The sequence below is a fragment of the Excalfactoria chinensis genome, chromosome 8 (genome assembly GCF_039878825.1).
Source record: "Excalfactoria chinensis isolate bCotChi1 chromosome 8, bCotChi1.hap2, whole genome shotgun sequence".
Lineage (NCBI taxonomy): Eukaryota > Metazoa > Chordata > Aves > Galliformes > Phasianidae > Excalfactoria > Excalfactoria chinensis.
Genome location: NC_092832.1, coordinates 23456137 through 23470022, shown reverse-complemented (window position 1 = coordinate 23470022; position 13886 = coordinate 23456137). Strand labels below are relative to the sequence as shown.

General features: G+C 48.2%; 1 protein-coding gene across 1 annotated transcript in view; it reads left to right on the top strand.

Annotated features, from left to right (window-relative positions):
• The first annotated feature begins 8948 nt into the window (after positions 1-8948).
• Positions 8949-13886, top strand: part of GLIS1 (GLIS family zinc finger 1) — a 171951-nt gene continuing 167013 nt past the window's right edge. The window contains exon 1 of the mRNA XM_072343247.1: positions 8949-9300. Coding sequence (XP_072199348.1) covers positions 9099-9300 — 202 coding nt within the window. The 5' untranslated portion in view covers positions 8949-9098. The remainder of the gene's footprint in view (positions 9301-13886) is intronic.

The window sequence follows — 13886 nt, the reverse complement described above, 5'->3', positions numbered from 1 at the left end:
GACTCACATTTGAAATGATCAGACTTAACTCTGCCACTTAAGTTCTCTGCTGTTTTTCCCTTATATATTCTTTCCCTACTTTTCCTGCTGAAGGGCTGAGTGGAGACGTACACAGATACTTAATGTCCCTGAGTGTTTCACAGATGTAGTTGCTAACACTTTGAGCTCAGATGAAGCGTGTACTTTAAGAATAAGGAACAGATGTGCCAAGGAATAAAACGTGCTACTCTCTTGTAGGATGGGAATGTTCCTTCTGAGCAAAATGGGTACGTGGAAAGATATCGATAAGACACAAATACTACTTGAAATTATTAGTGTGGATTTTATTGTCTTCAGGATGACCTGGGAAACAAGTTCTGACCTACACTGAAACATGCAGGAAACATTGCTGTATTTAGTAAAAACTGAAGGTAACGATATTGTGCATGAAAGGTTGGATCAGCAGCTTTCTGTTAAGGTGGATGTAAAGGATATTTGCAGCATACCCACCTTTTCCAAGACAATGTAATTATGGGTAACTTCTGATGGAAAATAACTTTTTTAAAAGCATCTTTTAAGCTTTTTATTTGCAAACAGACCTGTCCGAGGAGTCTGAAAAATGAACTGTCCCATTTTTAAACTGACTGCAGTTACTGTGATATCTACAGAAGAAAACTTGCACAGTGTGTGAAGTGCTGAGGTGTAGCTGCAGTACTTTTACCTCAAGGAAATTACAATCAGGTAAACTAAATGGTCTTGCGAATAAATGCAGTATGATGAGGGGAAGGAACATTCGGGTCTTTCTTCTTCTGATCTCTACAGTGCTGTTAGAACTCTGAGTTTTGCTGGAGAGTCCAAGATATGAAGATGACTGAGATGTCATCACAGTGATGTGGTGAAACAGCTGGCTCACAGAGCAGCTGTGCAGTAATAATTGCTTAGCAGGGGCATGTAAGGTTTAGGAAGGGGTGAAAAGCCCAATTCTAGTGTGAGACCTGCATATTAATTTCCCATTATAAAGGCATTTAATTTGCTCAGCATACACAAACTGTGTGTTAGCTTGATAATCGGTGTTATAATGACATTGTTCCTTTTGCAGAGGTTGGTTACAGCAAATGCCAGACAGTGATGGACAGCCTTTCATTGTATTTTAAGGTTAGAAACAGTCTTTTTTATTACAGTTTTCCCATGCTTAACTTCTACCAAAGCTTTGACTGTTAAGTCAGAGCCTCTTGCCTGCCTGCTTTATTAAGTAATTTGCTCCTTTGCTGGTATTACGATATGCACCTGAAGTTCAAGTGATGCTTTAGCTCAGGTGTTAACTGTTGATCCAGATAATTTGGTTGAAAGTTTCAGACAAATTTTCCATACCTTTAAGTGAGTGTAGAATGTTCTTTATTGCTCTGGTACTTTGTGTAACACTCTCAACTCTAAGCTCAAGTTGTAATTAACAGTGTTACAGCTGCCAGCAGCAGGGTTAAAATGCAGACTTCTTTTTACTGCCAGAGTGCTTGAGGTCTGTCCTCCTTGTGTCACAGCAGAGATCTGCATGTGACATCTGCTGATGTGCTTTAGATTTGTGGAATTCTCAGTGTTTGACACTTTCAAAAGCTGATTGCTTTGTAGTTTCTTTAAAAGCTACGATTCTTGAGCTGTAGTGCTTTTTATTTAAAGTCTTTACTTAAGTGAATCTTTAATAGTGTCTTGTGCTCATGATTGAGTGTACAAGGATATAGAGTGTACATTGAGTGCCCTCTGAAGGTGCAGTAACTGGCTTTCAGAATTCAAACAGGTAACACCACATTTTATTTCAGTGTTTAGGAATAATGTTACTCCTTTGGCAAACTGTGCTGGTGTTTCATGTCCTCTTAAATACTATTTAATGTAGTAACATAAAAAGAATCACTGTGGAACTTCTATGAGGTATAGAAAGTCTCTTGAGTTCATTTTTATTTTCTGGGTAATGAGGAAAAATATAAGGGTTTTTTTTTTTTACAGTTTGTTTCTCTGTAACTGCAGTTAAATCGGTTCCCTCAAGCCTCATAATGTTTCTCATCTGTTTAATCATCTCTAAGCTGAGCTGCACCTCCTTACTGGATTGCATATTGCAGGCACAAGTGAAACTGATAGCATTTGGTTTGATTGGTCTTCTGGCAGCCTTGTGAACTACCTGCCTCTCCCTGCAGATTAACTGTAGTCAAGAACATCTGAAATTGTTTTCACCACAGCTGCAGAGAGGTAGGCGGCTGATTGTTCAGGTCTGCTTTGCTGTTGTAATTGAGTAATGGAATGCTACAAGTGAGTAAGTGGAGTCTTTAGTTCTTAAGCAGCCCCTTATATTTCTGATAAAACCCCAATCCTACTTCCTTTTCTGGTACGTGACAAAAAATTGGGAGTGTACCCAGTGACTCCACTTCTTGAAGCTACTGTGTGCCCCTGGATCTGAGGGAACTGTGCAGGACTTTGTCCTTTTGGATGACTGTCTTGATGCCAGTTGCCGCTCGAGCCTGAATGCACCCTTCAAATGAAGTGGCTGTAATTCTGTTGCTGCTTATGTTGAATGGTGTCATGGTTTTGTGCTGTCAGTATTCTACATCATGACATCATGTGCGGTATGAATCATTAACTGAGGGTACAAATATAAAGGTGTAGAATGATGTAGAATACTGACAGCACAAAACCATGACAAATGGAGGCTGTATTGTACATACTACTCCCCGTGTCTTCAGGCCTGAGGCAGCCCTCTTCCCACTTACTGGGAAATATTTTTGGCTCCTCGGTTGAGGCAGGCATCTCTGCAGGTGCATCCAGCTGCAACTATGGGAGCATCAGGCTCTTACAGACGATAAATAGGTATCAGAAAACCATGCAGCCTTGACTGTGTGCTCAACAGGCTTCCCCCAGCTTCTGAGACTGGCCATGTGCTCTGCTTTGGGAGGGCTCAGTGCTTTCAGTGTGCATGAGGAGGAGAATCCTGCTGTGAGCAGGGTGCCTGGGAGCACCTGCAGCTTAGGAGATGCTGCTTGTCGTGTGCAGTGCTGTCTCCTTTTGTGAGGGTGAATGCTGGCAGCCTGTAGGGCTTTGTATGTTCAAGCAGGCTTTTGGTGGCTGTATGGCTTCATCTGCTCGCAGCAAATGTGGTCCATTTGCTCCTATCCCCTTCTCTCTAAAGATGAGTAGAAAACTCCAGCAGAATCATTGCAGATGCTGCAGGTTGAGGATGCCCCCCAGTAGCTATGTGTATTCCTCCCCCATGGTCTGATATTTTACATCAGTATCGGTGTTTGTGTGTTTGCTGTATGGAATAAGTGTGCTCAGGTGCTGTGGATGTACCTGGAGTGTGCTTTGTCAAGCTCTTGTGTGGAAGAGGGATGTTCCTACATCACAATATTGCTCCCCCTTCCTGCTGCTGTGGGCTTAGAGGGATTTGATTCTGGTGTGGACAAGCTTCAGACAAACCTATAGTATAAATAAGCTGTGCAGCTCCCTCGTGTCTGAGAAAACGGGCTGTAAGAGAGGGAATAAAACCTGCGCTGTACTTTGATTCCAGAAAACAAGAAATGAATTGAGAAAGACCTCACCTTTCTGCCTCTGCAGAAAATACAACAAAAACTAACCCTCAGGACTGCAGCAGAGCGAGTCAGACAGGAGCTGGTCTCTGAAGTGTACCAGCAGATAACAAACAGATTCAAGGGGACTGGTTCCCTGGGTGGCCTGCTGGATACACGAACTGATTCTGCTGAGCCCTGCTGATGGGATAGGACTTCTCTCTCTCTCTTTTTTTTTTTAATATATATTTTTTCTTTAATCTCTGTGAAGTGTAAATCAGTTTCAGTGGTAGGATAAATTTCAGAGAAAGCTGTGGCCTGAACAGCGTGTGTACATGTTTGGGCAGTCATCAAAGGAGCTTAGTGCTGAGTGAATAGTGAGCCCTGCTCCCTTCCCTGCCGCCAAAAAGCACACCAAAAATATCAGCCTTGCCTTTTGCTTCTTAAATAACTGCTTTTATATGTGAAACGATTTGTCCTTTATCACAGAGACACTGTGCAGCACTTCTGCTCTTCTCACATGGTCACTATCTGTGAGACGTTCAGGCTTCATTTGGGGCACCGAGGGTTGAGTTTAATGGCTGGAGGTGGATGTGAACTCTACTGTACATACAGTGCTGGGAAACACTAAATAACCTGAAGTGGGGTGGTGGTGGTGGAGGGAGGCAGCCATTGGCGCAGGCTAGACTCTGAAACTGAAGGGGATGCTTTCAGCTTGTGGACCTCTGTTGTGCAATGGGGCTTAATCTTGCCCACCCTCTGTTACCTCAGATGACGATAACCAAGTCTTTGTTTGTAAATCAGTAGGCTGTGGTAGTGGTGGACACCACAAATGCCCCAGAGAAAATGAATTCTGTATTCTGTGCAGGGTTTGGCTGGTGTGCAGTAAGCATATCCAGTGTGTGGTCCAGACACATTGCCAATAAAGAGAAGTCAGAAGTGACTTGCTGCCCATTCAGCAATCTCTATCTTCAGTGCATTGAATATACAGATCCCCAGGCAAAATGACAAAGCGACTGTGGGGCCACATTGTAAGCCAGTGTTAGAATTCACTTACAGGAGGCATGAACTGAAGTTGTACCAGTAATTCTAGTTCTGGCATGTCTTAACTGCTGAGGATTGGATTTGGATTTTACAAGCTGAATGTTCTCAAGTTGTGCTGGCCTGTTTGCCTGCTTGTTTAGGACTTGAATTTATTTTATTGCCCATGTTCCCTACACGTAAAGTGAGAGGTTAATCTGTTTATGGGCTGATGCAGAGGAATAACACCAATAGATGCTTGGGCCAGCTAATTGCAGGTGTGAATGTCCTGAGTGGACGCTAACTGAACGCTTATTTAGAAGTGAATGTCTTTTGGGGTTTTTTTCGTTGTTTTTCTAGAATTCCTCTACAGTGACCTGCCAGTTAACTGGGATGGCAGGAAGCAGGGAAAGATCTGTAGCATTATGGTGGCTTTTGGAGGTGATGCTGACTCTGCAAGACGAAGGTGGGCTCTAGATTACTGTATGACTCTCCCAAGCACGCTGGTTATTTAAATGAGACTTCTTTTCTAAAAGATGAGTTGCATTGATCTGAGGAACATCTTTCTGCTAACTACCAGAGCTATAAACAAATCTGTAAGTTATGAGGCAGCAGCTGAGTACATGGCTACATACTGCGTGGTCAGTTTGACCCTGCTGTCTTAATTTAAGAGGTCACTTTAAAACCACTATAAAGAAAAGCTTTGTGCTGCCTTAAAGGGATATGGGCGATCTCTTAGAAACGAGCATACTTGCAGAGACAATCCCTTTGGCTCAGTTTTTGTTTGGTTGTTGTTTCTTTTACTATCTGCGGTGCAGTAAATTAAAACAAAAACAAGTCTGGACTTGGCGTGCCTTTGTAAATAAAATGCTGTGCGTGAATCGACAGCTTGTTTGCAACCAGGTTATTTATAACAAAGTTTTTTTTCTTTCTCCCACCAGAGAGGTTGTTTTGCACTGTATTAACAGAATGCCGATGGTTACCAAAGCAGTCAGACAAAAGGCCTCACAATTTCAGTTGTGTCCCTTTAAATTTTTGCTTGTTTTGTTTTCTTTCAAACGAGTTCCCTGCTGGAGTAGAAGCAGAGATTGCGGTACGTGAACAACAGATTAATACTTCAACTCTGGTTGTTTGCACTGCGCAGCTCACCTTACACAACTGTTCTGCTTCATTCCTCTCCTACCACAGAACTGCTGCTCAGGGAACTGGAGTTCTCAGCTTCTCTGGGTTTCTTCTTTCTGCAAGCTGACCTTTTGTGCACGCTCAGGGCAGTTATGCTGACAGCACTGTGGAGGTGTAGGACTGCCCAGTTTCTTTGGCTGGTTCTGGTGTGAGTGCCTTGTTCCCTATCACCTGGTGCCAAAAGCACAGGGGCAGGAAACTCTCATGGCTGCTTGGTGTTTCAGTGACAGGGACCCAGGTCAGCACCGTGGTTATGGTCTGGCTTTTTCTTGGTTCATGTGAGCTAAGATTTCAGTGCAGCTGGGGGTGGAATTAGCCTTCGCTTCTCTCAGTCATCAAACAGAATTGAGTGGGCAGATGGGCAAGCCTCTTGTTAATTATCACCTGTGTCCTATTCAGAACCTAGGGAGGAAATGCAGGCAGGCAGCTGTATTCCCTGGGAAGTTTTAGCCCAACTTGCAATCTTAGATCTGACTCAAGATGAAACAAATCCTGGGGACAGGTTTCAGAAGCCAAAGATGCCCCATTTGCCCTAATTGGAAGGTCTTCTTCAGTGACAAAGACTCATTAAGAATGGGAAGAAGCAACTGGCATAGCCGTGATCTCTTGATATGTTGTGATCCATTATAGTCCTCAGCAATGGGGAATGAGAAACAAGAAGGCAAAATACAGAGCGATCACCCTTGCTCTTCTATTAAAAGGGAGGGTGCTGATGTCATGGGGAAGAGGCCAGTGACTGATTTTTCATAAGGGCACAGAGGGGAGACACCCTGCTGGCTCATGGAGGTAGCTGACAACACTGGGTGCATCAGTGTTTGCTGCAGAGCTTGTGCATTCAGCAAGTCATGGTGACCCAGAGCATAAAGCAATCTGAGCAGCGACTGCACTTGCTTGGCCCTTGTTCCAGAACCAGAACATATGAAACATCCTCTGATTCAGTCGGGGAGAAAGGGAACTGCTTAACTCTTTCACAGGCACGGTGATTCAAGAGGCACTTGTTCCTCCCAATGGAAGCTGCGATTTACTTTGCCTCCATCTACGGAAAAAAAGCCTTTTCGCCTGGATTATTGCTGAGCCGGTGGCGGCACCTGCCGGCGTTCTGCAGGAGATTCAGGAGAAGGGTGAGAGCCAGAGCTAAACAGCGATTCGGAGCCGGGTGAGCGTGGCCTGAGGTAAGAAACCCAGAGTCAGGCAGGTTAATGAGGTCAGAGGTGTTAAATGATGTTCCTTTTCCTGCTTGCCGTGGGCAGACTGCTTGCCAAGAAAGAAAATCCCTCTGGGAAGTGATACAACATATCCAGCGCTACCTGCTTTCTAGGAAGGAACCTCTAGATACTCAGACAGTGCATGTTGATTTGCACAAGCTGAAGCTGTGCTCAGGATCCAGCCAGACTCGAGGTTTTGCTTTGCTGGAAGCAGTGGCTTACCCTGGTTACACCGCGTTCTGGAACAGTATTTCCCTCTATAAACTTTATTGCCTCTTCACGTGTAATTGAGGCTTAGGCAGTTACTGCAGAGTATTTCTGTCTTACATAATTATTGTTTCTGGTAGCACTGCCAGGTGACTTCAGCATTTCCAAACCGAACATGAAGAGCTGTTCCATATTGAGGGCCCTGATGGGACAGGGATGGATAAAGGTGAGCAGAGCGCTTGGCTGCAGAGGGGTAATGCAGGCTGAAAGCTTTACTTTGTTGACAGAGGCCCAGGACAGAACCGCTGAAATTCAGCATTCGTGTTGGCTGGTTGCTACTTACTTTTGTTTCCTATAGAAGCAGAGGTGGGAATCTTTCCCTTTTTGTAATGCTGTGTCCTACAGGCATATCCTGAGAACATTAGGCAGTTTTCAACTCAGTTTGACAGCTAAGTTTGGCAGTTTCAGAAATAAAGACCCCTCTGGGGGAAAGCTGGCGTGGTCCTTTGGTAGCTCAGGGCTTCTGTGCTGAGCAGCAAACCCCTTTCATGGCAGAGGCTGCCCATCAGACTGCACTGCTACCTCTGCTCCCAGAACGGTGTGTTCTCTACATCTTGTGTCTGCTGGGAGGGCTGCCTCCTCATACCACACGTACAACGTTCAGAGCATCTGCCCAATAAACCAACACCGTGGCCTCCTCTCCTGCCCATTCCTTTACTCTGGGGATAGTGTATGTTATGACGGTGACAGACAAAACTCCTGAGTGCGGTGCACGGTGCAGCATCTGTGTTGTAACTGCAGGGTGCTCCTCAGGAAGGGCACAACGTGCTGCCTCCTCCATAGCTGCCCTTTGTGCTCCGTGTTAGAAGCTTTCCTTTAAATTCAATGAGAACAGGAAAGGTTTCCAACCTGCTGCCCTGTTCCTCTCCCAGCTGTCCCTGTGCACACCTGTGCCAGCAGCGGGCTGGTGCATCTCGGAGCAAAGCTGTGCATCGCGGCTCAGCCTGCGCTTGATGAGGCCCAAGCTAGTAAAGCCCGCTAGATTGCTTCCAGATCTGAGCCGAGCCGTGAGGAGCCAGAGCGAATGTCACCGCTCCGTGCGGCGCGCTCTGAGCCGGGAGCGGAAGGTGATGCCGCACGTCCGTACCTCGCTGCTCCTCGGCGACGGGCCGTAGCCCAAGCGGTGCCGGAGCCGGCGCGGGGCCGCTCGGCCCTTCCCGGTACCGCGGGCGGACCCCGCTCCCCGCCGCGCCGCTGTCAAAGCCCCGAGGGGCGGCCCCGGCGGCACAGCCCTCCCCCCTGCCCGCCCCGACCGGCCCGAGCGAAGGGGCCGGCCCCGCCGCCGCGCCGGGGTAATGGCCCGGGCCGCCTTCCGTCGGGCGGCCGGCGGGGCGGCGCGGCCGAGCCCATGAGCCCCGGCGCGGCGGCGGCAGGACGGGGCTCGGGGGCGGCCCCTCCCAGGTAGGAGCGCGGGGCGGCGCTCCCCGGTGCCCCCGGTGCCGAGCACACGCGCCGCGGTTGCCGGGGCTGCGCGCCGTTCGGGTGCTTCGGCGGCTTCCAGAAGCCCGACGGCGTCGCCTGGGCACGGAGCGGAGCCGGGCGTTCCGTCCCGCGCTGACGCCGCGCGGCTCCTCCGCTGCTGCTGCTCCGCTGCTGCTGCTCCGAGCGCCGGGCGGGGGCTGCAGCTCGCGCGGGGCCGCCTCGCGCCGGGTAACGGTCGCTAACGGGCGGCGGCGGCGCGCGGGGCCGGGGGGAGCGCTGCGGGAACCGAGCGGCTGACAGCGCGTGTGCCCGCCCGCTGCAGGACCGGAGCGGCCGGACGCGCACCGCGAGCCCGAGGCGGGGCGGAAAGGCGGCGCCGGTGCTTCGAGGTGAACCGATAAATGCCGGAGAGCGCCTCGGAAGGAGCCGCGAGGGATTCGTCCCGGCGCCGCTAAAGCTCTTCTCGAACCCTCCGATGTCCTTTAAAATAACTGGCGGCGACGGCGGCGGCGAGCGCCCGGAGCGGCGGCGCGGCCCCACTGAGATGTCCGCGCCTCTGCTGGACTTCGGCCCCAAGCGGCCCAGCATCTTCGAGCGGGTCCCGGCGCTGCCCCGGGCTCAGGAGCTGCGGTGCGGCGCCAAGGACTGTGTGCAGCAGCGGCTCCAGAGCGGGAGGGGTGAGTGAGCACCGCCACACGGCACCGCGGGGCGCACGCTTAGCCGGGCACTGCCCCGCTCCGGTTCGGCGGCCTCGCCGCGGTTGCTTGGATGTATAGGATGTATAGGGTCTATAGGATGTGTAGGATCTATAGGATGTGTAGGATGTGTAGTTTGCGTTGCAAGGAGCTGCTGTAAACGCTGCGCTCGGGCGGAGGATCCTCAGAGCGCGGATTCCCGCTGCCCGCCCGGCAGTGCCCGGCGCTGCACCGCGCGTGGGAACGCGGCGCTGGGCGAGGGCAGGAACCGCCCGCTAAAGGCTGCTGCCCTTTGGAGCCGCGTCCTGTTAACTGAGGTAGGGTTTGTTGGTCGAGATTTACTTTGAAAGCAGCTCCCCGAGGATCGCTGGTTGGGTTCGGAGGAAATTCAGGCATTCCTTTGCGCTACAAAGCCGCTTGCACAGACATACGTGTGCCTAAAGTGACTGACATCGAGGCGGTGTTTTCTGTAGCGTTGAGTTAATCCTTGTTTTTACCCCCTTGTCCCCATCCCGCTCTTGGTTTCAGACAGCAGTCTGCTGTTACCTGCCGGGCTGAGGCAGTTCTCACCAGCATTTGTCCAGTGCAACCCTTTATTTGCATAACTCTGAGCACCCTGCGATGAGTGCCGTTCTCCTTTGTGAGCTTGTTACCTGGGGTGATGGGACCCCGCACTGCTCGCAGTTGTGTTAATAAGCACCTCGGTCTGTACCAGCTCTGTCCTGCAGACGGTTGGGGATGTGTTTGTTCGTCTCTGCTGAATACGGAGCAGAGCAGCAGGTTGTAAATCACCTTTTCGTTATGTAGTTTGTTTGTTAGCACTGCGGCTCTCCCTTTGTCATTAAAAAAAAGAAAGGTTTGTTACTGCTTGGCAAGGATGAAATGGGGGATTGTTACACAGAACGGGGCTTGGAGGGGGGAGATGTGGAAGGAAGGAGGGTTTGCAGGGTGTGAAGGGGCAGCTCGAAGCTCTGGTGCTGCTGTGCTGCTGCCACCAGTAGAGAGAAGGCAGGAGATGCGCAGGGTTCTAGAAGTAAGGCTTTGGCTGCTTACCTGTGCCCTTATGGAGTTGTCCTCCCCAGACGGACTGGGAAAGTATTTTGGTTCTTTGTTTATTTGTTTGTTTTCTTTCGAGCTCCTGACTCCACTTTTTGTTCCCCTTGTGGCTGCTGCAGAGGGTAGGTGTGTAGCAGGGGGGTGAAGGAGAAGGTAATTTCCACTCACTTGGAACCTCACTGGAACTGATGGAGGCGGGCGCTGGGAGAACGATGCAAAGTTGTCTTTCCTGACGGATCAATTCCCCTTTTTGTGCCCCTGGGAAAAAAAAACAACACACAACCCTTACGTTTTGTTCCTGGTTTCTCTTTAATTCATTTTCTGCCCAGGGTGTTACCTTGTGGTTGCTTTGGCATATGGGTGGCTTGACTCATGGCAGTAAGTAGGAGGTATCCATGAGCAGGATTGGGCTCACTCACTGAGCGTGATGATTTGATGGAGAATGTTGGATTTTTCCAAAGGCGACTGTGCTGTTTGTTTGGCTTTTTTGTTTTCATCTCCTTCTCAGAAGATACTTTAAGGGGAGGCTCTAAAGCTTTAGGCTAAATGCTGATCCCAAATCCTTCTGAGCTGTCCTGCAGCAGCAAATGCCTTAGCATCACTTGGGCATTTTGTAGCTGTCGCACCGAATGCTGAGAGCTGCTGGCCCCTGCTCAGCACCCCGTGCTTCTGAGCCAAGTGTGCAGCAGTCAGTGCCACTGCAGTCACTGAAGTCACTCAATTACTCACCGTGATCTAACTGTAAGGTCAGAGCTCTGTGTATCCAAAGGGAGCTGTGCTGCTGATCGAAGGGCTGCTCATCTTCCAAGGAGTGCTGTGTGTGGATGTCGTGTAAGAAGATATTGCTAAGGAGTGGGAATGAGGGAAGCATTTGAATTCAGCCCGGTAAAGGTTTTGAGGAGGAAGCTGATGACAGCGTGATTTCAGACCATCACACTGTGCATCTCCTGCTCTCCAGCCTGAGTACGGTGTGCCCACTAATTCCTTCTGCACTCTGGGTCAGATTGCAGCGTGTGCCTCCTGCTTTTCCTTTATCCACAGCTGAAGGCTGCAAGTAGGGAAGGGACGGGACCCTCTTTTTGCAGGAGCAAAAGTCATTCTTATAATTGCCTATCTTTTTTTCTTTCCTATGCATGACTTTGATTCTTATTTTTTTAATTTTCCAAAAGAGATGAATCAAAATGGTACATGGCCCTATTAACAACGTGAGCAGCTTTGAAGCAATCACAGTGGGGAAAAAGCACCCTGCTGTTGTAGTGCCTTTTTAGTGTTAACTCCACTGCTTCACAGCGCTTAGGACAGAGCCTACGAAACGCTTCTGTGCCTAAGCAAGTCCTCTTACATGAGCAGCCAAAGAAGAACTTGAGGGAGTGGTGGTGAGGATTACTTCTGGGAATCAGATGGTTTGGTTCTGAGCTTTGTAGGATCGAGCTGTTGTTTGTTTACCACCAAATGTTGGTGGTTTGGAATTGTGCATCGGATTTTGTTCTCTTTGGGAGCTGTTTATTTTAAACACCCGTTTTCACCCGGCCTCCCCCTCCTGGTGTGATTGGCTGCGATGCACACCAGGCTCTTCTTGGTCCTCCATCCCTGTGTGTTATGAAGCAGAGCGTTTGCACCCAGGCAGTGCATCTCAGAGGAGTTTGTGATCTGCTCAGCGTCGAGTCATCGCACCAGAAGGTATGAAGTATATTTTATAGTGTTTTTTTTTCCCCCCGTGATTCTGTGGTTCTGGTGTTGTTTTGTTGAATCTGGGATATTACCGTTCGGAAAGTAACAGAGAACAAAACAATTATTGTCAATGGGAAAGAAACTTTTTGCAAAGAACTTGTGGTGACAAAGGAGCAATCTATAAAGATGTCAGATCTCTCATTTTCTTTTAATGACATTGATTATGGTTGTTACCAGGAAACACTTCTCCATTCTTTTCCAGCTTCGTTCCGTGTATCTAATTCATGACTCAGTAGAAATGACGAGATTTACCCTGTTAGTTGTGCCACTGGGAAATCAGCCAAATGGCCCAGACCTTTGCAGTAATCACTTCAGATATTAACTTTCAGCGGGCAAAACAATAAGCTGTTCGAATTGCAGTAGCTCGATGTTTCCTTGTTGGGAGTATTCATTATTCAGACAAGGAGCAAGCTTTCTTTTCTTTTTTTAAACGCGGTTGCTTTTGGCAAGCGTACAACCAATGTATTGAAATGTATTCATTTTCTTCTGCTTTTGAAAAGGTGAGTTAAAATTTGTCATTTCAACCTCCTGTGACTGTTCCCCTGGTTAGCAGGACAGTCCTCGCCTCAGCAGCAGCTCAGGCTGTTTGGATCTTAAGCAGAAGTATATGCTTTGGGTCTGTGAGTTACGAGGCGCGCTGCTCTCGGCCCAGTGCTGCCATTTGTGTTCTTTTCTTGTCCCCACGTTCACCTGAATTGTCCCACCACTGAAGCAAATAGGACTGCCCAGTGCTGTTAAGGGCTCATGGGAGCTGGGGAGCGGGCTGACCAGTGTGGGGATCTCTGAGCTTCCCGTGTTTTATAGTGAGCTGTAGCAATGTGTTCTGTTTCTTTTTGCTGTAGTTCACTTAAAAGCCTGCTTGTTGTGTTGTGACTTTGCATTCTCCTCTACAGAAATACACTTCAAGGTTTAATTGAATTGAGCTTGCTTACGCATTGCCTTTTTATTTTAATTCATGAAGGGTGATCTTTTCTTAATTCCCCTGTTTTTCAGGGTGAGAAAGGAGAGGAAACCAGGTTGGAGAATGTGTGCTTAAAGTCATTTGGGATAACTCTATGTCTGACCCCCCCCTGTTAAAGTGGCCAAAGTGCTGCTCATGTTGAATAGGAAAATAACTCCTGGTCTCTCACTGCTGGCGGAAGTTCTTCCAGTGATTTGTGTTACAAAATCAGACACTGAATTGAGGGTGACCCTTTCATGGGTTTCACTGGAGAGGGATTGAGCTGTACCCAGTAATTAACATCTTTGCCATTTAGGGGTTGTTAGTGAATATTTAGTGAATACAAACCAGGCGATCTCGTGATAGACCTATCATATAAAGCTACTTGGTGCTTTGGAAGACAGTAAATGTTGTATCTATCTTAATATTACATTGAATTAGCAAATAATGCCAGATTACAGGAAATGAGTCCAATCTGTGGAAGAGGTTTTGTAACTTGTGGAGTTTTTCTTGAAATAGAAGTAAATAAGAGATTACTTACTTTGGCTTTAAAATGTTGTATTAACTCACGGAGTGAAAACACTGCTATTACATACTTTGCTCAAAGGGATGAGAAGAAAAATATCTTTTCCTTTCTTCTATAGTAAGTAAAAGCTTTAAGTCTCAGTCTTGCAAACACTTACATGTGTGCATTGCGGTGTTCCCGTCAGTAATTTCATCAGCTGCAGATGCTGGGAACTCAGAGCGTTCTGAATAACCCACTCAGTGCTATCAAAACGATTAGCAGTGTGCTGGAGCTCATCCCTGAAAGCACATGAGCTGTAGAAGCGTACGCTAGGGG